Source organism: Aquarana catesbeiana, linkage group LG02 (assembly GCF_042186555.1).
Source record: "Aquarana catesbeiana isolate 2022-GZ linkage group LG02, ASM4218655v1, whole genome shotgun sequence".
In the NCBI taxonomy this organism is placed as follows: domain Eukaryota; kingdom Metazoa; phylum Chordata; class Amphibia; order Anura; family Ranidae; genus Aquarana; species Aquarana catesbeiana.
In genome coordinates this window covers 31,053,634-31,078,852 of record NC_133325.1, presented here as the reverse complement: position 1 = coordinate 31,078,852, position 25,219 = coordinate 31,053,634, and the positions used below count along the sequence as shown (strand labels likewise).

Here is a 25,219-nt window from a genome sequence, read left to right as displayed (position 1 = left end):
AAAATTTGAATATTGTGAAAACGTTATGGGGGAGATTCATTAAAACTAGTGCACTCAAAATCTGGTGCAGCTGTTCATGGTAGCCAATCAGCTTCTAACTTCAGCTTGTTCAATTAAGCTTTGGCGATAAAACCTGGAAGCCAATTGGTTTCTAAGCAGAGTTGCACCAGATTTTGCATGCTCCGGTTTAGTAAATAACCCCCCATGGTGTCATACACTAATCAGCTAATTAACTCCTGAGCCTTTACATGGTCTCTCAGTCTGGTTTAGTAGGTTACACAATCATGGGGAAGACTGCTGACTTGACACTTGTTCAGAAGACAGTCATTGACACCCTCCACAAGGAGGGTAAGTCACAAAAGGTCATTGCTAAAGAAGCTGGCTGTTCACAGAGTGCTGTATCCAAGCATAATAATGAAAAGTTGAGTGGAAGGAAAAAGTTTGGTAGAAAAGGGTGCACAAGCAACAGGGATAACTGCAGCCTTGAAATAATTGTGAAGCAAAGGCCATTCAATAATTTGGGGGAGATTCACAAGGAGTGGACTACGGTTGGTGTCGGTGCTTTAAGAGCCACCACACACAGACCTATCCAGGACATGGACTACAACTATCACATTCCTGGTGTCAAGCCACACCTGAACCAGAGACAACTTCAGAAGCGTCTTGACTGGGCTAAGGAGAAAAAGGACTGGACTGTTGCTCAGTGGTCCATCTTTTGGATGAAAGTAAATTTTGCATTTCATTTGGAAATTAAGTTCCCAGAGTCTGGAGGAAGAGTGGAGAGGCACAGAATCCAAATTGCATGAGGTCTGGTGTGAAGTTTAAAATGTCAGTGATGATTTGGGGAGCGCTGTCATCTGCTGGTGTTGGTCCATTGTGTTTTATCAAGTCCAAAGTCAGAGCATTCCTCTACCAGGAAATTCTAGAGCACTACCTGCTTCCCTCTGCTGACAAGCTTTATGGAGATGCTGATTTTATTTTCCACCAGGACCTGGGACCTACCCACACTGCCAAAATTACCAATACCTGGTTTAATGATCATGGGATCACTGTGCGTAATTGGCCAGGAAACTCGCCTGATCTAAACCCCATAAAGAATCTGTGGGGTATTGTCAAGAGGAAGATGAGAGACACATAACCCAACAATGCAGATGAGCTGAAGGCCGCTATCAACGCAACCTGGGCTTCCATAACACCTCAGCAGTGACACAGCCTGATCACCTCCATGCCACGCTGCATTGATGCATTCATTTAAAAGGAGCCCCAAGCAAGTATTGAGTGCATACTATACTGTACATGGACAGACTTTTCAGTAAGACAACATTTCTGATATAAAATCTTATTTTTATTGGTTTTATGTAATATTCTAATTTTCTTAGATACTGAATTTTGGGTTTTCACTAGCTGTAAGCCATAATCATCAAAATTAAAAGAAAGAAATGCTTGAAATAGATCACTCTGTGTGTAATCTATAAAATATACGAGTTTCACTTTTTGAACTGAATTATTGAAATAAATTTACTTTTTGATGATATTCAAATTTTTGAGACGCGCCTGAAAAAGAGCACATGGAAATTACACAGCTTAACCACTTGTGGACCTCCCGCTGTCATTATACGGCGGCACTTTGAAGTGGAATATCGTTATGGCAGAAGCTAGCTGCCATAACCCAGGTATCAACTTCTTCAGCGGGTGGTCCGCTTTCAGATAAAAGTGGTCACAGCCACAGATTCGCCACAAGATCACTTTTATCTCTCTGGTGCCCTCCGCCGCTTACCAGAGCCGCCGGCGGAGGCGATCGTGTCCTCTCCCCTGCTTGGCATGAAGCTGAGTGAGGGGAAGATGGCCCCTGCTCGGCTCCATACAATTGCAGGGCGGAAGCAACCTCAAAACATCACTTCCGCCGATAGCTCTTAAAGGGACATTTTTTTTTTAAACAACTTTTTTTTTTTTATTGCATTTTAGTGTAAATATGAGATCTGAGGTCTTTTTGACTCCAGATCTCATATTTAAGAGGTCCTGTCATGCTTATTTCTATCACAAGGGAGGTTTACATTCTTTGTAATAGGAATAAAAGTGACACAATTTTTTTTTTTTTTAAAGAACAGTGTAAAAAGCGAACGCATACGTGAGTAGTGCCCGCATATGAAAACGGTGTTCAAGCCACATATGTGAGATATCACTGCAATCGTTAGAGTGAGAGCAATAATTCTAGCCCTAGACCACCTCTGTAACTCTGTAATTTTTTAAACGTCGCATATGGAGATTTTAGAATTTACTTGGCATAACATCATCTTTCACACTATAAAAAAAAACTGGGCTAACTTTACTGTTGTCTTATTTTTTAATTTCAAAAAAGCGTATTTTTTCAAAAAAAAATTGCACTTGTAAGAGCGCTGCGCAAATATGGTGTGACAGAAAGTATTGCAAGTTTGCAACAACTGGCATTTTATTCTCTAGGGTGTTAAAAAAAAATATAGAATTTTTGGGGGTTCTAAGTAATTTTCTAGCAAAAAGTGGTTAAGCTGGCCATAAATGGATTAAAATTCAGCTGGTTCAGCAGGGACCAGCCAAATTTGTATACATCCATTGCTGCTTAAGCTCAACAGAAGTCACCCACACAACTGACTTTTCTCAATCAGGAATGTTGTAAAATTTTCATTCAATCAGTAGCTGCAGCCAATCGGCTGCAGCACTGATTGGTGTATTATGACAGAGGAGGAATTCTCGCTGTGCTATTGTATTCTGACTGCGGTGATTCCTCCAATGTCAGAATACACCAATCAGCGTTGCAGTAACTCGGATGGGGGGATCAGTTCTTTTTTTTTTTTTTTTTAATCAGTCCTGTGGCTGATTGAAAAAAGCAAATCATCTATGCCCAACCATATAAAAGCTGTCATTGTCAGCACTGATAATCATTAATCATGAGTTTGTAAAATTATAACAGTCTCTCTGCTCTGCCTTACCCTTTTGGTTTGTTTCTGGAATCTTTACGGATACCTTGTTTTCTCCGCTCATTTGGCCCTTCTTTGAGGAATGATGGGGAATTTGTAAACCCTTTCCTGCAACAAAAAAACACAGGTAGAATTGTCTGAAATAGAGCAATAGAAACTGATATCTATGCATATCTAAGCATAACAAAACATTTTATTAATGTCCCCACTATGCATATTTGTTGCTCTTTGTATGTCTTGTTTTCCTGTAACTGTAAGTAGATGGGAATATGCAGCATCCTTGTTTGTTAAAAGCACATTCATATACAACTAGGTTGGTTTCCTTGGCATTATTGCAAGATTTGTTCAAACAGCCAAAAGTAAAAAAAAAAAAAGCAAAAATGTAAGAAAACTAACAAGCATTGATGTCTAATGCCGCGTATACACGAGCGGACTTTACGGCAGACTTTGCTCGGCGGACTTTTCGACAGACTTTACGACGGACTTTCTGAATGAACAGACTTGCCTACACACAATCCACCAAAGTCCGTCAAATTCGTACGTAATGACGTATGACCGGACTAAAACAAGGAAGTTCATAGCCAGTAGCCAATAGCTGCCCTAGCGTGGATTTTTGTCCGTCAAACTAGCATACAGACGAGTGGACTTTTCGACCGGACTCGATTTCGACGGATTGATTTAAAACACGTTTCAAATCTAAGTCCGTCCAACTTTTGAGAAAACAAAGTCCGCTGGAGCCCACACACGATCAAATTGTCTGACGAAATCCAGTCCGCCGGGCAAAGTCTGCCGTAAAGTCCGCTCGTGTGTACGCGGCATTATCCTCACTAGTTATCCAATTAACGATCACTATTACTGCAGACATGGAAAGTGCTCTGCATGCCCTGGGCCCCAATCCCAATGGTATCTATCATTGATAACCATCCACCTACCAAGGCACTGGCAGACCTTTCACCACTGATATTCAAACAGCCTGGCTTTCCATAGGCCAGACATCTGGACAGCAGTATACTCAAAAATCCAGAAATCACTAAGAAATTATGAAACACTGACCTGTAGGTGATGACAAGGTTGCTGTAGATGAGTGGGAAAAGCAACATACACAGAAAAAGCTGGATAAAGCCATTGTCCACTGAAAGTTTCCCCCACCAGGTCTTTGTGAGGAATGTCTGTGAAAATACAATAGACAGGCTACGGTTTTATTGTCTAACGTGGCATGTGTGGTGCCAGAAATCAGACCAATGAGCTGCAGAATAATTATCAATATGGCTACTCTGTAAGCTCAACAAGTTGAATTATCTATTAAACTTAAACTGAATCTATGGTCAAAAAGGCAAGAACTGCTTGAATTATTGTAGGTATCTGGAGGGGAATGGAAGTGACTGGAGAGGATTGAAAGTGACTGGGTGAGGCGGGAGGAGGCTGGACATAACTTAATGTGATTGTAGGTGGCTGAAGAGATTGGAGGACACTAGAGTAGACAGAAGTAGACTGAAAAGGACTGGAGGTGGCTTCAAAGTACTGGTGAAGATTGGAGGAGAGTGGAAGAGACTGGAGGGCATAGGAGGAAACTGGATAACATTAGAGTAGACTCAAGAAAACTGGTGAAAATTGGAAATGCCTGAAGGGGACAAGAGGAGACTCAAGGAGACTGGAACACTGGAGGGGACTAGAAGCAGCCTGAAAAAAAAAAAAAAAAAAGCTAGAATAGACAGGAGGAGAGGGAAAAATACTGGATGTGACAGAAGGAGAGTAGAAGAGACTGAAGGAGAATGAAGTGATTGGATGAGAATAAAGGAGATTTGAGGGGACTGGGGGAGATGTGAGGAGACTGGAAGAGACCGAAGAAGACTGGTGAAACAGGAGTTGACAGGAGGCTGGAAGAGATTGGGGGTGATGGGCAAAACTGGAGCAGACAGAAAAAGACTATAGTATATTGGAGCAGACAAATTGGAAAGCGCTGGAAGACAGTGGAAGTAACTGGAGGGGACAGGAGGAGGCCAAAAAGACTGGAGGTGACTGGAGATGACTGGAGGGGGCTGGAAGAGAATGGGAGGGGGGCATGAGGAGACTCGATGGGACAGGGGGAGACTTGAGTTGCTGAGAGAAAAAGACTGATGGAGTTTGGTCGTGACTGGTGAAGACTGGAGGAGACATAATGTGACTGGAGGGGTCCAGAGAGGACTGGAATAGACAAGAAAAGACAGAAGACTGGAGAGAACAGGAGGAGACTGGAGGAAACAGAAGGGGTCGGAGGAGATTGGAGGAGTTTGAGGGAGATTGGAGGGGACAGGAGGTGATTGTAGGAGACTGAATGGGACAAGTGAAAACTGCAAGCAGAAGGGGACAGGAGAAGACTACAGGGAATGGGATGAGACTGGATGGAGGCAGGAGAAGACTGAAAATAATTGGAGGAGAAAATAATACATACTATAGGAAGCTGAAGGGTACAGGTAAAGACTGGAGGGAACTGGAGGGGACAAGAAGAGATTGGACAGAATATGAGGAGGCTGCTGAAGACTGACGGGACTCCAGAGGACTAGGTGGAATGGGAGGAGAATGCAGGTGCTGAGTGGAAACTAAAGGTGACTTGTGAATGCTGGAATTTACTGGTGGGGATAAAAGGTGACTCGAGGGAACTGGTTAATGCTTGGTAAGATTGGAGTTTTATTTACCTCAGAAAATCCACTGGGGTTACTTAATTTACCGAATATTACAACTGTAACAGAGGAATATAGAATTTGCATTAAGATTTGGTGTTGGAATAGATTTTCTACATAAAAAGCCATTGTGGCATCATGTTTCATAGCATGGTATACACTACCAACCTTGAGCTTCACAGTCCTCTGGACACTTTTAGTACAATTCCATAGAATTTTTTACTGGTAATTGTTAGACCACTAATGTTTTTTTGTCTCTTCATAATAAAGGCTACAACTTTCTGTTTTGGACATACAGTATATCAGGTAAGGTAAAAAAGGCATTTCTGACAAACCTGGACACCTCCTTGTGACATAAAAGACAGAGCTTGAGATTGCTGAGCCAGTTTCAGGGCCGTGGTCCTTCCCCACTTGGGGGTCACATGGATCAAAAGAAGTTCTGCCCGTTTCTCATCACTGCGATAACATTCGGAAAACACTCCTGTTAAGAAAGAGAAATTGATGGAAGGTGATGCATGGAAAGATTGCTGAGGTTTTTTTAAAATGTAGTTAGTAGAAAGTGGAAAACAAGTTACTATGTAACTATGTAAGTTTAAAGATGAAGTGGAGGTAGGGCAATTTTAAGACCATTACATTGGTCCACCTCGGTCCTCTGTAGTAGTGGTAGTGATTTTCACCTTCCATGGGATCCCACAAGGATGTCAAAGTATACTTACATTGGACCAATGCAAAAAACTAAGCTAAACTTTAGCTTCAAACACCTCCTGCCCATTGTGTTTGGATCATTCTTCAGAGAGCATTAGACCCCTTGGACCCTACACAACACCCCCACCGCCCACCAAAAGCAACAAGGGGTATACCTCCTGCCACAGCTGTAAAGCAAAGCATCGCAGTGGTGGCATGTGTACATCCCCGACTGCTGCTTCTGCAGCTTAAAGGGGTAGTGGTTGGGGGCAGTAAAACCATTGCTCATTTGCAAGGTTTTATCACCCCCCACCTTAACCTCATGTGTGAACAAATCCTAATAGATCAGCGAGTCACAATGTCTCCAACCGCCACCACACCAGTCATAGTATCACCAGACCAGTGTAGCTAGAAATAGTGTTCCTGATCACTGCCACACAAGACCAGTGCAGCCAGCAACAATTTTCCTGATTACCGCCACACCAGTCCCAGTGTCACTACACGAGCAGCAACAGTGTTCCTGATTGCAACCACACAAGTCCCAGTGTCACCAGACCAGTGTGACCCAGCAACAGTGTTCCTGATCGCTGCCACATCAGTCCCATTGTTACAAGAGCACTCTAAGTCAGCAACAGTGTTCTTAATTGTTAGCCAAACCAGCCCCAGTTTCTCCAGACTACCACCACCAATAACCTCCTAGACCGCATACGCACTCTAGAACTTGCCAACAAAGCACAACTATCACTACTTCGACGAATTAGTACACTTAGTGAACATCTCCACAGCAATTTTGATCTATCTCTTAAAAGACTTTGTCTACACTTCTACACACAGAATAACAAACCGGGAGCTTGTCTCGCTAGACAGCTCAAACAGCCCTAACCCACTCCAAAATCCAGTACCTTACTTCCCCCTCCAGTACGCGCCTCACCAACCCTAAGGGTATAGCTAACCAATTTAGCTCCTTTTATGCCAACCTATACAACCTCTCCATCTTAGGCAATGTCCCAGCTACTTCTCCAGAAGATATAACACATTTTCTAGAACACTAATGCCCCGTACACACGGTCGGACATTGATCGGACATTCCGACAACAAAATCCTAGGATTTTTTCCGACGGATGTTGGCTCAAACTTGTTTTGCCTACACACGGTCGCACAAAGTTGTCGGAATTTCCGATCGACAACCATGCGGTCACGTACACCACGTACGACGAGACTAGAAAAGGCCGGTTCAGAACCAAGCGCGGCACCCTTTGGGCTCCTTTTGCTAATCTCGTGTTAGTAAAAGTTTGGTGAGAGACGATTCGCGCTTTTTCAGACTTGTGGCTTTCAGATCGTTTTCTGACGTTCAGTTTGTGCTTGTGGGTTTGTATCTGCTCTTCAGTGCGTGCAAGCAAGTTCCGCGTGACTTTAAAGAGTCATTGTATTCTTGTTCGTTCGTTACTGGTTTTCAGGTCGCTCTTCACAGGCCTTGCTGTTCTTCAGTGCGTTCTGTTACTTCGTTCTGAGCAGCCGACCGTTTTCTAGCCATGTTTCGTATACGTACTCCTCATAGAGTTCGTGCTGTGCGGGGGCTTGGTGTTGGGGTCCTGACCTTGACACAAGTCCAGTCCATGAACAGGGTGGGGAGGAGTTCATGGACCAAGAATTGGTTGCTTCAGCGTGACCAGTTCTCTCATATGCCTTTGCTCCGTGAGATCCGTGAGAATAATCCTGATGATTTCAGGAACTTTCTCAGGATGAAGGACCCCGTGTTTCACCGTTTGTTGGCTTCGCTGACCCCCTATATCAGCAGGCAGGATACCTGCATGAGGCAAGACATCACTCCGGAGCAGAGGTTGGTCGCTACCTTGCGGTATTTGGCCACAGAGAGAAGCCTGCAGGACCTCAAGTTCTCGACAGGCATCTCCCCCCAGGCTTTTCTTTGTGGACATTTACTGCTTGTGTTTGTTTTAGCTGACCCTGACAGAAATGTGTGGAGTGCAGAAAATGTCGTGATTGTGTAACCTTATACAAAGCACTGTTGGCTGTTATTTACTAAATGCAAAGACACTTTTCACTACAAGTGCTCTTGCAACTGCACTGAAACTGCACTTGTAGTGCAAAGTGGATTTGCCCTTAGGAAATTACCCACATTTTCTCATAAAACAATTACATCACCCCAAAAGTGTCGTAGCGTTGAGACAATAATCCACACATTCTTGATGAGCAATCTTTTTAATACCTGCACAATCACATGTGCATTTACCAAAGGTTTTTCTGACAAACCAACATGTTTGTTGTATATCAATTTTTGTGGTGTCATTACCCAAAATCAAAATGTGCATTTTATAGAAAACAGGCCTGTGTAAAACCCACAAGAAAGACACAAATCTTGATCTTACCCCTTTTCACGCTGCCTCTCGTAGCGTGGCCAGCTGTTGATCCCAAGTCTGTCAGGTGCGGAACTTTTAGAGCAGCCCATCCATGCCCGGGATAATTCTAAACGAAGAAATGGAGAGCGGAGTCGGCAAGAATAAGAAATGCTCTAAAACTCCCACACCCAAGAAGATCAAGAGGAAAATCCAAAATGGGGACACAGAAGAACTTGATTTTGAGCAAGCAACCGAACTGAACGGCTTGGTGAACGAAGATTTAAATATAAATGATCAGAAGACACCGAAACTGAAGAAGAAAAAGAAGAAGCTTGCGGAAAATGAGAGTTCTTTTGAAGCAGCTGAGCAGTGTAGTGAGGAGCCGGACAACTCGGACGCTCCAACACCAAAGAAAGTAAAAAAGAAAAAACAAAAAAAGGATCTGGAAGAGCCTGAAACACAGCAAGAAGCAGCTGAACCTGAGACCAATGGAGAACAAAGTGGCAAAAAAACAAAAAAAAAGAAAAGTTCAAAGAAAGTAAAGGAAAATGTTGACAGTGAAGACAGTGGCGTTCCTGTAGCTAAGAAAAGAAAGATTGAGCCTGAAATAAATGGGCTGAATGAGGAACCTAAAACAGAGGAAGAGGAAATTAACTTGGAGAAAATTGAGGGTGATTTTTCTAAATTTCCAATTTCCCAAGAAACTATTGCAAACTTACAAGCCAAAGGAGTCGCTTACCTGTTCCCCATACAAATGAAAACCTTCCACACTGCCTACAGTGGGAAAGATGTTGTTGTTCAGGCTCGTACTGGCACTGGAAAAACCTTCTCATTTGCCATTCCTTTAATTGAGAAGCTAATCCAAGATAAAGCTCCACTGGCACAAGGACGCCCACCAAGGGTGCTGATCCTAACTCCTACTAGAGAGCTGGCAATTCAGATTATGAATGAAATTCGCAGCATATCTAAAAAGCTAAAGACCTGTTGCTTCTATGGTGGAAGTCCCTATCAGCAGCAGGTATTTGCTATAAGAACTGGACTTGACATACTTGTTGGGACACCTGGTCGTATACGGGACCTTGTCCAGAATTATAAACCTCACTGCACTGAAACATGTGGTGCTAGACGAGGTGGATATGATGTTAGAAATGGGGTTTGCTGAACAGGTGGAAGAAATTTTATCTGTCCGTTATACATCTGATCCTGAACAGAATCCACAAACTCTTCTATTCTCTGCAACATGTCCAGACTGGATGTACAACGTTGCCAAAAAATACATGCAAAAGGACTTCTCAAAGATCGACCTTGTTGGACACCGTAGTCAGAGGGCTGCCATCACTGTTGAGCATTTGGCCATTGAGTGTAACAGATTCCAGAAGCCAGCTGTCCTTGGTGACATTATCCAGGTTTATAGTGGAAGTTATGGGAAAACAATTGTTTTTTGTGACTCCAAACTAGAAGCTCATGAATTGTCGACCAACTGCTCATTGAAACAAACAGTCTGCCAAAGCTCTACATGGTGACCTTCAACAAAAGGAGCGTGAAGTCATCTTGAAAGGCTTTAGAAATGGATCATTTGAAATTCTTATTGCAACAAATGTTGCTGCTCGAGGTCTAGATATCCCAGAAGTTGATCTAGTTGTGTTATATTCTGCACCAAGGGAAGCGGATGCATACGTCCATCGTTCAGGACGTACGGGTAGAGCTGGGCGCACAGGAATTTGTATTTCTCTTTATGAACCCAGAGACAGACATTGCCTTCCAATGGTGGAGAGGAGTACGGGTATTAAGTTCAAGCGGGTTGGTATCCCATCCATACTTAATGTTGCTGAGTCCTCCAGTGCTGATGGAATAAAGTCACTGGAATCCATCCCAGCTGATGTCATTGAACATTTTAAAGTATATGCAGAAGAACTTATTGAAAAGAAGGGAGCATTAAATGCTCTTGCAGCAGCTTTAGCACATATTTCTGGAGCTTCATCCTTGAAACAACGATCGCTTCTTAATATGGAAACTGGCTATATCACCGTTGTATTGAAGACTTCAGTTCCCATCCATACCTTGAGCTATGTTTGTGTGCAATTAAAGAACAAATGGGAGAAGAAATTGATTCCCAAATTTACCGGATGTGCCTCCTAAAAGATGCCATGGGCGTTTGTTTTGATGTTAAGGAAGACACTTTAAAGACTTTTCATGATTCCTGGAAAGATTCAAGGCGTTGGCAGTTTTCTGTGGCAACTGAGCTCCCAGCGCTTCAAGAATCAAGGAGAGACCAAGAAGGTTCACGTGGTAGAGGAGGCAGATCATTTGACAGACGCAACAACAGAAATTCATCACACAGAGGCGGAAATAGAGGAAGAGGCAGACGAGGAGGTTTTGGAAGGAGGAATTAGGACACTCAGTGAATTTGAACTAAATTTATTATTTTTTAACTTCAATATTCATGAGGACCAGCACTGCCCTACTTATTTTTGTTTTTCTATTATCAAATGTTAACAATGACACTTGCATTTTAAGCTGTATCACATCTCCCCTTAATAAAAGTTTATTAATTGAAAAAAAAAAAAAAAATCTTGATCTTACAATGTTCACATTTGGTAGAACTGGAAGGCAATATCATACATGAGTATTTAGGAACTGTGTTTGATATTGCGTTCAGATGGGGAGAAATCACCCCAGTAAAAGCCAAATTTGGAAGATGCACACAAATTTCCCAATGTCAACATGTGATATCTGCCATCACGGGGGATGTAGGGACGTGTTTTGGGGGAGAAAGCCCTTCCTCACCGTTACTTTATTATTGAGGAAGGGGTTGCACCCCCAAAACGCGTCCATTGATCTCCCGTGATGGCAGATAGCACATGTTGGCACACTGTGTGCATCCTCCAAATTTGGCTTTGGGAAAAATCACAAAAACATTTCGCACATTGTAGCACACAAAAGAAGAAAGTGATTTTAAACTCGCCCCAAAACATCAATGATGTTTTTATATTTTGGAATAACATCATTGATGTTATGCTTGATGTTTTCCAATTGTAAATTACACCCCATGATCTCCCCGATCACGATCTGGGCACTTTCGGATGTGAAAGGATCTTCATCCACAACCTCACGATCACCTAAAAAGAGACGAACCCCAAAATAAATTAGGTTTCCCAAAAAATGCCGCCATCCATCTCTTATCTGAGCCTGTGGTCGCAGACACTCACCTGTTGTGGTGACTAGTTCCACCACGTCTTCTTCCTCCTGCTCATCTTGTGTTGGGGGGGATTTCCCCTTCTTCTAGAGGGGGGGGGGGCTCTGGTCTCCTCGGATGAGGGGTGTCCTCCGAGTCTTTTATCCCCCTATGTAAAACAAAAATGGTATAATTAGCACACAGATATTTAATGGCAGAACTATAAAGATGAAACATTGCTTGGAAGTGGGGTACAATTGTCTATTTTAGCAGAGTTCCAAGATGTAGCTTTTTTAGTGTCCTTTGTCAAGCTGCAATACTTTACCTGTTTGGTACAAGCTTCACAGATGTAGCCCCCCCTATAGTATACAGTGGAGCACCTGTGTGGCCCCCATAATAAAAAGGGTGTTCTTGTGTCCCACACTAGTGCTCCAGTCTCCAGATGTGAAAACAGCTGCTCATTGTCCTCTCCTTACACACAATCTAGTTGGCTTTTCATTCTAGTAACAAAGCCATCTACACAACCCAATTCTTTGAAGCCAAGTATAGGGCGTCAAAATGGTGGCCAAATGCATATGGGCTAAACAATGGTATTTTATAGTCTGAAATAAAAATGTGTGATCCGAACGAATAATGTGCCCATGAACATGAAAGTTGCCATTTTAAACTGTACAACAGTTCCTAAAAGCACATGGAGCAGCACGAACAAAATAAACACAAGAACAATAGGAACACAGCACAAATCCTTACTTTTTTGCAGCACTCTCCGGATCTTTCTGTACTGCTCATGTTCTCGTAATTTCAAGTCCGACCACCGCTTCCTGAGCTGATCTTTCGATCGTCGTACCCCGAATTTCTGGTGCAGACTCCTGACCACTTTCGCCATGATCTTGGCCTTTCGGACATTAGGGTTGGGGTAAGGCCCATACTTTCCATCATAGTCGGCCTTCTTCAGGATGTCCACCATCTCCAACATCTCCCCAAAGGACATGTTTGAGTCCTTCAATCTCCTTCTGGATTGGGACGTTGCAGGCTCCGGCCTTTCCTCCTCCTCCTCCTCGTTGCTACAATTAGCACGATCCTGCTGTCTATCCGCCATGTGCTCTTCCTCCACTGCGCCGAACGAAAAGGGGCGGGGAATAGAATAGAAAGAATGTCAGGGGCGGGCGGAGTTATACGCATGCGCAGTGTGTATAAATCGTAACGCGCGCGTCTTACGTACGATCTGTGAGCGGAGGAAGGAGCATCGGAGACGCCGATCGTGCTAACGAAGGTAGGATCTAAACTTGGGCCTATACTGCTTCGAAATTGAAGCCTATATTGTAACAAGATTAGGGGAGTTTGGCCTGACATTAGGGTTTGTCTTGTGTTGTGTCTTGCAGAGAAAATGGATGGGTTCAACGACCACAATTTCCTGCCCCTGTTCATTGACAAGTACAGGGAGCTGCCCTGTCTGTGGCAAGTGAGACACCCCCACTATAACCACAAACAGAAGAGGCAGGCAACGCTGGAGAAACTGCTACGAGTTGGTGACGCCGGTGGTCCCCACAGCAACCATCCCTTATTTAAAAGCCAAAATTGGTGGCCTGAGGAGCGCTTATCTTAGGGAGCGCAAGAAGGTCACAGATTCCCTGAGGTCCGGAGCTGCAGCAGATGACGTTTATGTCCCCAGGCTGTGGTACTATGAGAGACTGCGATTTCTGTCAGACCACACTGAAGTCAGGGAATCCCTCTCCACTCTTCCTTCCACGCTTCCTTCCATACCAGCTGAGGCTTCCGATGTCCAACCTGGGCCTTCCAGCCAGGAAGAAGTGGAGGAGCCCAGCTGGAGCCAGGTATAGCATTCTTCTACAGATTTCTGGGCAATAAATAAATGATGTTTACTAGATGTTATTATTGATCACTAATTGCTGATTAAAAAAAGTGTTTTACATATCAATAGACAGTAGTGGGCACCCAAAATTGGGACAAGAATGAAAACTGCTGGGCTCAGAAGGATAGTCTGTTATATTTGTTAACATTCAATTTGCAGCAGTCAGGAGGTGAAAATTGTGTGTGATTGATGTAAAAAATACTAAAACTATGTCCCTTTTTCATACACAGGAAGACCACAGCCAGGAGGAGGTTGTGGAATGTGGCAGTCAGGAGGAGGCGGGGATTAGTGGCAGCCAGGAGGAGGCGGGGCTAAGTGTCAGCCAAGAGAAGCCTGGGACAAGTCGCAGCCTGACTGAGTCTCAGGTTCCTCCCCTCCGCCTGCCATACAAAAGGGCCAGGAAGGCCACTCCCAGTCCTGTGCAGGATTTAGCATACAGGCTGATCCAGGAGGCTTCTGCGTCCCTCAGAGCCTTCCCCAGTCCTGAAGAGGCCTTTGCCTGCATGGCTGCCACCAAATTGCAGGGCATGCAGGAGGGCCAACGCAAGATCTCTGAGGACCTGATTTATAAAGTCCTTCCTAAGGGGTTGAGTGGGGAACTGACACACAAGACGGATGTCATGGAGAGGGACGATCCTCCTCCTCCTCCTGCTGCCACAACTCCACCACCACAGCCAAAGGCTGGAAGGAAGCGTGGAAAGAAGACCAAAGAGTGATGGCCCTGGGTTCAGTCTGGTCTGACAGAAGATGCAGTCTCTCGTATGACCACAGCCTGGGGACACAGATGTCATCTGCTGCTTTCCGGATCTCTGGGACTTCTGGACCAGACTGCCCTCCCTTAGATAAGGACTCCTCAGGCCACCAATTTTGCTTTTAAATAATTGATGTCTGCCCTGGGGGTCCAAGGCTTCACCCACTTCTGCAGTTTCTCCAGCGTTGCCTCCCTCTTTGTTTATAGTTATGACCCCTTAATAAAATTTAGTTAGGTAAATTCTACTCTCCTGTGTGTGTTTTCATCCAAAAAGGACAGTTTGTTGGTGACGATTCAGGTACATTTCTAACATAAAATGTGAAATTAACAAGGGACAACAACACCAAACAATCTCCTACAGATTAAATAGAACAACATATTAGTGGTGTTGTGGGAACTTGTCACAAAAAACACACAAACATTTTCGGAAGTACAAATCAAAATCACCAAAAAAAAAAAAAAAATATGTTGTCAGATGTGAGAAATCAAAATATATTGAGGGAATCCCGAGAAATTGTAACGAAATAAGTTTGTGAGAAGTGTGTGTGAATATGAGCAGCAAAACGACTTAATCCTTGTCACATTATAAAGAAGAAGAGAGTGCGCTGTATTAAACCATTTTTAACATTGCAGCGTGACGAAAGTGCTGTATCCATTACGAACGCTAAGTTTACCAGAACGAGCTGTCCCGTGTCGGAAATTTTTTCTGAGCATGCGTGGCACTTTGTGCGTCGGAACAGGCCACACACGGTCGGAATTGACGCGATCGGATTTTGTTGTCGGAAAATTTTATCTCCTGCTGTCCAACTTTGTGTGTCGGAAAATCCGATGGAAAATGTCCGATGGCGCCCACACACGGTCGGAATTTCCGACAACACGCTCCGATCGGACATTGTCCATCGGAAAACCCGACCGTGTGTACGGGGCAATACAGCTACCATCGGTCTCACCAGAACAACTCCAAACCCTTTCAGCCCCCTTTTCCCAACTAGAAATCCAACAAGCTATTACCTCCCTTCCATTACACAAAGCACCCAGCCCTAACAGGTTCAGCAATGAATACTATAAAAGATTTGCTGAACTGCTCACCCCACACCTCTGCCATTCCTTCAACTACATTGCCTTCATAGGCTCTATCCCGGCAGAATCACTAACTGCCACCATCACCACAATTCCGAAGCCTGGCAAACCAACTGACGACCCTGCCAGTTATAGACCCATCTCTCTTTTGGACACAGACACCAAACTTTATGTTAAACTGATAGCCACTCATCTGTCTAACATCATTCTGCATTTGGTCCATCCTGACCAAGTGGGATTTGTGACTGGCAGACAAATGTCAGACGGTACTCGAAGATTCATAGATCTACTTCAGGGGGTCGAACATCACCAAACACCTTCTCTGTTCATATCAATTGACACAGAGAAGGCATTTGATAGGGTGGATTGGAACTTTCTCAAAGCAGTCTTGATAAAATTTGGCTTTTTGGATCCCATACATAAAGCCACAATGGCTCTCTACTCAATTCCCAGCGTGAGAGTTGTCACTACAGGTATCCTATCTGATCCCTTCCATATAACTAATAGGACCCGGCAAGGCTGCCCTCTCTCCCCCTTAATTTTTATGCTAATTATGGAACCACTCACCCACGCCATATGCACAAATCCTCTTATTTCTGGCATTCAAGTGGGAGAATCCACCTACAAGATTGCCCTCTATGCCGATGATATAAACATCTCCCTTACCAACCCGGCTGAATCCCTACCTCACCTCCATCACACTCTAGACCTCTTTAGCAAAGCTTCACTTTACAAAATCAATTACACTAAATCCTGCATGTTGGGTGCACACAATGACCCAAACACTAAACACAATATCAATGCCAACACCTCCTTCTTGTGGGCCCCTAATTCTATCCTATCTTACTTAGGTATTCAACTGGTTACTCCCACCTCTCGCTTACTCTCCCTTAACTTTTCACATCTTATTTTCAAACTAAAAAAAAAAAGATGCGGTATCTCCAACGTGTGCAAGCCTCTTGGGCTGGTCTCATCGCCTTATCCAAAATGTACCTTCTACCACACGTGCTGTACACATTCAGAACTACCCCTATTACAGTACCTTTCTGCAATCACACCTCAACAAAATACAAGCCATTATAACCATTTGGAAAGGGAAACATCCCAGGATCAAAAGAGCCATTAAGTGCACACCCACATCAGCTGGTGGAATGGGCGCCCCAAACATAAAAGCATCATTCAAGGCAATCATTCTAGATCAAGCAAGAATCTGGTGGAAACCTGCCTCGCAACACACTTGGCTACAGATCTAAAGAACAGTCTTATCTTTCTGTTCCAAGTTGCACCTCAGCGCCCTGCTTCTTAGTCACCATGGAACACACATCTACCTTAGCACTATCAATGCAATCGTAAAAATGTGGAGAGCAACTCACCAGAAAACCAAGGGTATCCTGCACAGATCACTATCCTTCATCCCCTTAGTAGCATTAAAAACCTTCATACCTGACATCTCATTTTCAGACTGGATCACTGCTGGTCTTCAAAACATTGGGAACTTATACCATAACTCCATACTACTTACATTCCAACAACTACAAGCCAATTACAATATTGCTTCCAAAGATTTCTTTAAATACCTCAGACTCCGCTCAGCCCTCTCCCGGATACACTGGTCAAATAACCCCTTCTTCTGGCACCCACAGCTCCAACACAAAACCTCTGCAATGCTTCATTGGGAGCGTCTCCTCAATCACACCTATTCACCCCAACAACCAAGCCCTTCATTTACCAACAAAAATATCCAGATGCATACTCCATTGGGAATCTGTCCAAAAAATCCTACACAAATGGTACCTTACCCCATGTAAACTAGCACGGATTTGTCCTAACACCACTAACTTATGTTGGAGGAATTGTGGACACCCTGGTATGTCCTTACATATATAGTGGACCTGCCAGGTAATTGCTCCCTTCTGGCCTCTCCTTTCCAGGTTTATAACCTCCATTATCTCAATCACTGTCCCCCTCTCTCCACAGATGGTCCTGTTGGGTTTGGAAATCGATTCCTTGCCTCCAACCATGTTCACCGTCTTAGCTCATGTACTTATTGCCACCAGACTAGCAATAGCTAGGAACTGGAAATCTCTCAAACCCCCTTCTATTATGGAAATGATTTATATTCTCAATACTCACTGTCTAATGGAATATATACACGCTAAGGCCCACCTTCAGACCCCAAAATTCTACAGAAACTAGGGTCCTTGGATCAATCATCCCAAGTGCCTATCTCTCAACGAAACTGTGATCCCTCTAATAAGTTCCAACCATTGCCTATCACTTGATAACCCAACAGGACCGCCTTTCTTTTATTTCTTCTATGACTTTTACTTCTATCTAGACTATAACAGCTTATGATACAGACAACACCATTTTACATTACGTTACTTATTACTTTATTCACGCCATTTACTGTTTGTGCAATGTCTACTGTGCTCTCTTAGATTGAAACAGTTGGCAAGTTATTGTAAGCCAACCATGTATTCCATAAAGTACATTCATATATTGTTTAAACTGTTTGTTTTACCTATGAACAATAAGTGATTTGTGGCTGTATTACTTGAAAAAATTTGAAAAAAGTTTCAGTTAAAAAAGAAAAAAAAAGTCTGGTACATAATCAATCCTAGAATTGAAAAAGTATCTCACATGCGGTATCTCCCTACCCAGGGGGAGTAGCAGAATGTGTTTTTGGGTTGAATTCAAAGTATGCCCATGCTGTATTTGAAAAAAAAATCATATTAAATTGACAACTTGGTGTCAGCTACATAAGAGCTGTCAAGCTAGCGCCACGTCATTGGCTGGGTGCCTCCGGTGGAGGCAGGATCCTGTGCGTGTTCCTCGCTGGAGTCGCTGGAGATCATCCATCGCTGGAGATCGAGAATTGAATTACATCGCTGGAGTAGGAGCATGGATTTATTAAATTACATCGCTGGAATCTCTTTTTTATTTTTAATTTTTTTATTTTAATAAAGGACTTGTCCCAAGCCATCTCCTGTGTTTTTTTTAACATTTTGACACTTTCTTTTTGTGAAATGGTAGGTGTACAATGTACCCCTTATCAATGCACATGGGGGGGGGGGCGGGATCTGGGTGTCCCCTTTGTTAATGGGGACTTCCAGATTCCGATAAGCCCCCCACCCGCAGACCCCCACAACCACCGGGCAAGGGTTGTGGGGATGAGGCCCTTGTTCCCATCAACATGGGGACATCCTCCCCATGTTGAGGGCATGTGGCCTGGTACGGTTCAGGAGGGGGGGCGCTCTCTCGCCCCCTCTCTTTTCCTGCAGCCTGCCAGGTTGCATGCTCGGATAAGGGTCTGGTGTGGATTTTTGGGGGAACCCCACGCTATTTGTTTTTTTATTTTGGTGCAGAGTTCCCCTTAAAATCCATACCAGACCTAAAGGGCCTGGTAATGGAATTGTGGGGGACCCCCATGCATTTTTTTTTTTCAATGACTTTCAATTACTTTTATGTGTATTGTCGGGACCGACAATTCATTAATAGCCGGCACTAGCGCTAGCACTTTTAAATGACTTTTTTTTCCCTTTAGAAATGTCATTTTGCTCTCGGACTGTTATAAACACGGGAAACATGCGCCACTTTACAGGCATACTATAGACACCCCCCAGGTACGAAATTTAAAGGAATATTTAACTTTTATTGTTTCACTTTAAGCATTATTAAAATCACTGCTCACGAAAAAACGGCCGTTTTTAAAACTTTTTTTTGCATTGATCCATGTCCCCTGGGGCAGGACCCAGGTCCCCAAACACTTTTTATGACAATAACTTGCATATTAACCTTTAAAATTAGCACTTTAGATTTCTACCATAGACTTTTAAAGGGTGTTCCGTGGCTTTTCGAATTTGCCGCGAACACCCCAAATTGTTCGGGCGAACAGCCAATGTTCGAGTCGAACTCATGTTCGACTCGAACAGATAGCCCATCCCTAGTTATCGCCATACTGGGGAGGAGTAGCATAATGTGTTTTGGGGTGTATTTCTAATTATGCTTATGCTGTGTTATAAAATGTACAAGTTTGTGTAAAAAATACATTTTACATTTTTTCCCGCATTTTCCAAAAATGTGTGGAAAAAATTACAATTTCAAAAGACTCACTATGCCTTTCAGAAGATACCTTGGGGTATTTGCTTTCTAAAATAGGGTCATTTTGTGGATGTTTTGTGACGGATCCCGATACTCAAGAAGAGTATGTCCATTGTATAAGCCTCCCTTGCCCAGTAACCGAACGATCAAAGATCGCGTAGCTCCTCCTGTCACTTGTCGGGACACAGCATAGGGTGGCGTGGAACATCAACTGTTTAGTGAAACACAGGCATAAAGAGATATACACTCTGGGGACAATCCCCCCTTCTTTGCAAAATGACACAGAGTGGGGTAAACTGTACATTCAGTAAGATGAGACACAGGTATATTCAAACTTTTCAACAAATAATTCAAATCAGTAACTAGGCATGCAGACAGCCTTATCCGCAGGAAGGGCTGTTGAAGAAATTCCCCCTCTCTAGCAACTAATAGCTGATAGTGATTTAATTAACCCATAAGCTAATCCACATAAACATATACGGTAACATCCCACAATAGTTTGCTACCAAGACAGAGTGGACCTAATACTAGGGTTGCCATCTGTTCGGTGTTCTCCAGGACAGTCCAGTTTTTGAATGCATCATTCACACTGACTGCACCGAGAATGACATCTGATGTCTCCCCCCTCCCTGATGGCAGCCTGGTTCAGCAGAGTGTCAGTAAATCAAAGCTCCTCTCCTCCTCCTTCTCCGCTCTGTATACACACACGTGAGGAGGAGGAGGAGAAGGAGGGGGGAGCAGGGATGCACTGATCTCAGGTCTGTAAAAGTTTTCTATACTGTGTAGATGGACATATGATGGACACAGTGGCTGCATATGATGGGGCACAGTGGCTGCATATGATGGGGCACAGTGGCTGCATATGATGGGGCGCAGTGGCTGCATATGATGGGGCACAGTGGTTGCATATGATGGGCACAGTGGCTGCATATGATGGGCACAGTGGCTGCATATGATGGGGCACAGTGGCTGCATATGATGGGGCACAGTGGCTGCATATGATGGGGCACAGTGGCTGCATATGATGGGGCACAGTGGCTGCATATGATGGGGCACAGTGGCCAGGGCCGTCTTTAATTTTGATTGGGCCCTGGGCAAACATTTTCTTGGGGCCCCCCTCCATTCTGAGACATACAAAAAATAGCAGGTAGACGCAAAATCGGTTTACTGCAGCAGATCACGCAGCGATTGCAATTGTTTGCCAGAGGTTACAGCCTATCATTACTGCTCAATGGCTGGTTTCTAGAGGTTACAACACATAATTTCTGCTTGCCGATTGGTTGCTAGAGGTTAATGTACATTATTAGCGCTCACTAATTGGTTGCTAGGGGTTACAGCACATCATTAGCACTTACTGATTGGTTGCTAGAGATTAAAGCAGATCACTACTGTTTGCTGATTGGTTGCTAGAGGTTCATGCACATCATTACCTCTCACTGAGCAGTGGAGCAATCCCAAATAATTGAGCAAGTAAAGGGGCACATTAATACACATACTACAGGAGAGGTTCAGAGACTGCGGACATACTGCAGGAGACAATCAGAGACTGCGGACATACTGCAGGAGATTACCAGAGACTGCGGACATACTGCAGGAGATTACCAGAGACTGTGGACATACTGCAGGAGACAATCAGAGACTGCGGACATACTGCAGGAGACAGAGACTGCGGAAATACTGCAGGAGACAATCAGAGACTGTGGAGATACTGCAGGAGACAATCAGAGACTGCGGACATACTGCAGGAGATTACCAGAGACTGCGGACATACTGCAGGAGACAATCAGAGACTGCGGACATACTGCAGGAGACAATCAGAGACTGCAGACATTATACAGGGGATGGTCAGAGAACTTTCAGCAATGCACAGCTTTACAGTTAAATAACACAGCTCAGGGTTTAAACAGTCAGGCATTCTATGGTTGTAAGGACATACCTGGCCAGCCAAACTCACTACATACATTCCGGACTGTGGGCGGGGCTTCCACTCTCTGCTCTCACTAAAGCAGCTGGGAGCTCCACTGATGCTTTGTTGGGTGGGCCCTGGGCCCACATCACCCGTGAATGGTTGCCCCGATGACAGCTTTGCAGAGCGCACAGAGGACACGGGAGGATGTATTCCGCGCTAGCCAGCTGAGAGGGGCGGGGCCAGGAGCTCCACTGACGCTCTGACCCCGCCCACGTGCAGCCTGTGTACTGGGAATAGAGCGCCTGTAGTGAGAGCCAGTGATCGGAGTGGGAGTGTCATTGGAGCTCCCGGCCCCGCCCCCGGACCTCTGTATTCACCAGGCAGTATAGAGGGGGCGGGCTGGAAGCTCCACTGACAGTCACACTCCGATCACTGGCTCTCACTACAGAAGCTCTTTTCCGAGTACACAGGCTGCACGTGGGCGGGGTCAGAGCGTCAGTGGAGCTCCCGGCCCCGCCCCCTCTCAGCTGGCTAGCGAGGAATAGATCCTCCCGTGTCCTCTGTGCGCTCTGCAAAGCTGTCATCGGGGCCCCAATTCACGGCTAGCGCGGGCCCCCCAACAAAGATTGGGCCCGGGGCAAGTGCCCCGTTTGCCCTGCGCTAAAGACGGCCCTGACAGTGGCTGCATATAATAGGCACAGTGGCTGCATATGATGGGCACAGTGGCTGCATATGATGGGGCACAGTGGCTGCATATGATGGGGCACAGTGGCTGCATATGATGGGGCACAGTGGCTGCATATGATGGGGCACAGTGGCTGCATATGATGGGGCACAGTGACTGCATATGATGGGGCACAGTGGCTGCATATGATGGGGCACAGTGGCTGCATATGATGGGGCACAGTGGCTGCATATGATGGGGCACAGTGGCTGCATATGATGGGACACAGTGGCTGAATATGATGGGACACAGTGGCTGAATATGATGGACACAGGCGGCATATGATGGGGCACAGTGGCTGCATATGATGGGGCACAGTGGCTGCATATGATGGGGCACAGTGGCTGCATATGATGGGGCACAGTGGCTGCATATGATGGGGCACAGTGGCTGAATATGATGGGACACAGTGGCTGCATATGATGGGCACAGTGGCAGCATATGATGGGGCACAGTGGCTGAATATGATGGGGCACAGTGGCTGCATATGATGGACACAGTGGCTGCATATGATGGACACAGTGGCTGCATATGATGGACACAGTGGCTGCATATGATGGACACAGGCTGCATATGATGGGCACAGTGGCTGCATATGATGGGGCACAGTGGCTGAATATGATGGGGCACAGTGGCTGCATATGATGGGCACAGTGGCTGCATATGATGGGCACAGTGGCTGCATTTGATGGGGCACAGTGGCTGCATATGATGGACACAAGCTGCATATGATGGACACAGTCTGCATATGATGGGGCACAGTGGCCGAATATGATGGGGCACAGTGGCTGAATATGATGGGGCACAGTGGCTGCATGTGATGGACAAAGATTGCATATGATGAGACACAGTGGCTGCATTTGATAGGGTACAGTGGCTACATATGATGGGGTACAGTGGCTGCATATGATGGACACAGGCTGCATATGAGGGGCACAGTGGCTGCATTTTATGGGGCACAGTGGCTGCATTTTATGGGCACAGTGGCTGCAATTAATTGCACAGTGAGGCTGCAATTGAGGGTTTTTTTTCCAAATTTCTCAGTTTGTTTGCGCCCCCCTAAAAATTTTGAACACCAGCCGCCACTGACCCTTAGCACATATCTAACTCTCCCCATCCCTGTTAGCACTAGCCCTCTCCCCAGGACATATCTGACCCCTGCATTCTGTGCAGAACACTTACAATTCATCCACGCGCACGGTTTGCTGCAGTGAACTATGCGCCACATTACTACTCTCTTTCAGGCCAAAACTTACTTTTTCCCCAGCACGGAGCGCCAGTGGCAGCGGTGCTGTTTCCAGCTTCTACACCACAGGTACGCTGCATCTGGTCTCCACATCCCTCCCTGATAGATCGCTGTCTACAGTTTTACTATCAGCTACATCATTACGAGCGGTCCCCTGGTATTCCACCATCCCCTCTGCATAGCTGGATCACTGGAATGTTTTTCTTGTGTTTACCCACGTAACACATTTGCCGGTATTAACCCCTTGACAGCTGGCGGTACTGATACTATTTTTTTCAACATATTTCAACTATAGAATTGGTGTTTCTCTATTCAGTTTTTACTACTGACTCTTTCCATTTTTTGTGACTTTTAATTATTTTGGCGTGCATTTTATTAAATTTTATCAAATTGTATCCAGTTTCACAACAGTCCTTTCATTTCTGGCTCCATTGAAGCGCTGTTTGTTTGTGCATTTCTGCATAAAAATATACTGCGTCAATTCAATTACCAAAAACACAATAGCATAAAAAAACCAAATTAACATACATCTGAATTGTGCTGACTTGTGTAATAAGCCAACATGAATGAATAACAGTCCTTAATATAAATGTCCATTAATAAAACTGTAATAAGTATTGAGAAGTCATGCAATACTCTACCCAGATGAAACTTTTATCATTTTTTTTGAGACAGAGAAAGCTTTGTTTTGCTGGTATTTATTCACCACTTTTTTTTTTTTTTTTTTTGCTAAACAAATAAAAAAAAGTCTGTAAATGTTGAAGAAAAAATGTTTTGTTTCTCTTATAAAATTTTAAAAATTAATAATTTTTCTTCTTCACTGATGGGCAATGATGGGCACTGATGAGGCTGCACTGATGGGCAGCTCCAATAGGCACCGATAAGCTGTACTGATAATCAGGACACTGATGATCAGTGCTCTATCAGCGTAAACAGTGTGCTGACAGCGTTGCTAGTTATTCCCATTCCTTTCCCCACACAGACACAGCGTGTGAGGAAAGGACTACCGATAACCAGCAAGTCTGTTTACATGCAATTAGCTGTGATTGGACACAGCTTACCACATAGTAAAGGGCTGTGATTGACTCTTTACCCCGATCTGTGATCAGCTGTGTCCGAAGGAAACAATGGTCACACAGCGTGCCCAATGCACGCTGCAGGGGGGTGCACAGGGGGCGGGATTCTGGGAGGACCTCTATAGACACTCTCCCAGAACTACAGTACGGTTCTGTAGCCATCTTTTGGATATAGCGCAGTGCTGAAGTGGTTAATCAATTGGACTCCATAAACCCAACTGGACTCATCCAGGGTTCAAGCAATCTTCCCCAGAAATCTCTTGGTAAATCCAGCAATCCTCTCAGCCCAGGTGCAGGATCCATGGTGAATCAGTGCTAAAAATTATGCAAAAACTGACATAGTGCTTACTGAGATATTTATACTAATGCCCTGTACACACGGTCGGATTTTCCGACGGAAAAAGTGTGATCGGTTTGTGTGTGGGCTCCATCTGACTTTTTCCGTCGGAATTTCCGACAACAAAATCCAATCGGTTAAATTCCAATTGTGTGTACACAAATCCGACGCACAAAGTGCCACGCATGCTCAGAATAAATTAAGAGACCGAAGCTATTGGCTACTTATAGTCCCGACGTACGTGTTTTACGTCACCGCGTTCAGAATGATCGGATTTTCCGCCAACTTT

General features: G+C 44.6%; 1 protein-coding gene and 1 pseudogene across 6 annotated transcripts in view; one reads left to right on the top strand and one right to left on the bottom strand.

Annotated features, from left to right (window-relative positions):
* The window catches only part of LOC141126759 (transient receptor potential cation channel subfamily M member 2-like), a 231,681-nt gene that overhangs the window by 109,948 nt on the left and 96,514 nt on the right, over positions 1–25,219 (bottom strand). For all 6 annotated transcript variants that reach the window (XM_073612738.1, XM_073612736.1, XM_073612741.1 and 3 more), the window contains 3 exons: positions 5,950–6,095; positions 4,008–4,123; positions 2,967–3,062 (listed from right to left, as the gene is read on the bottom strand). In XM_073612738.1, coding sequence (XP_073468839.1) covers positions 2,967–3,062; positions 4,008–4,123; positions 5,950–6,095 — 358 coding nt within the window. The remainder of the gene's footprint in view (positions 1–2,966; positions 3,063–4,007; positions 4,124–5,949; positions 6,096–25,219) is intronic.
* Positions 8,666–11,076, top strand: LOC141126760 (nucleolar RNA helicase 2-B-like; annotated as a pseudogene).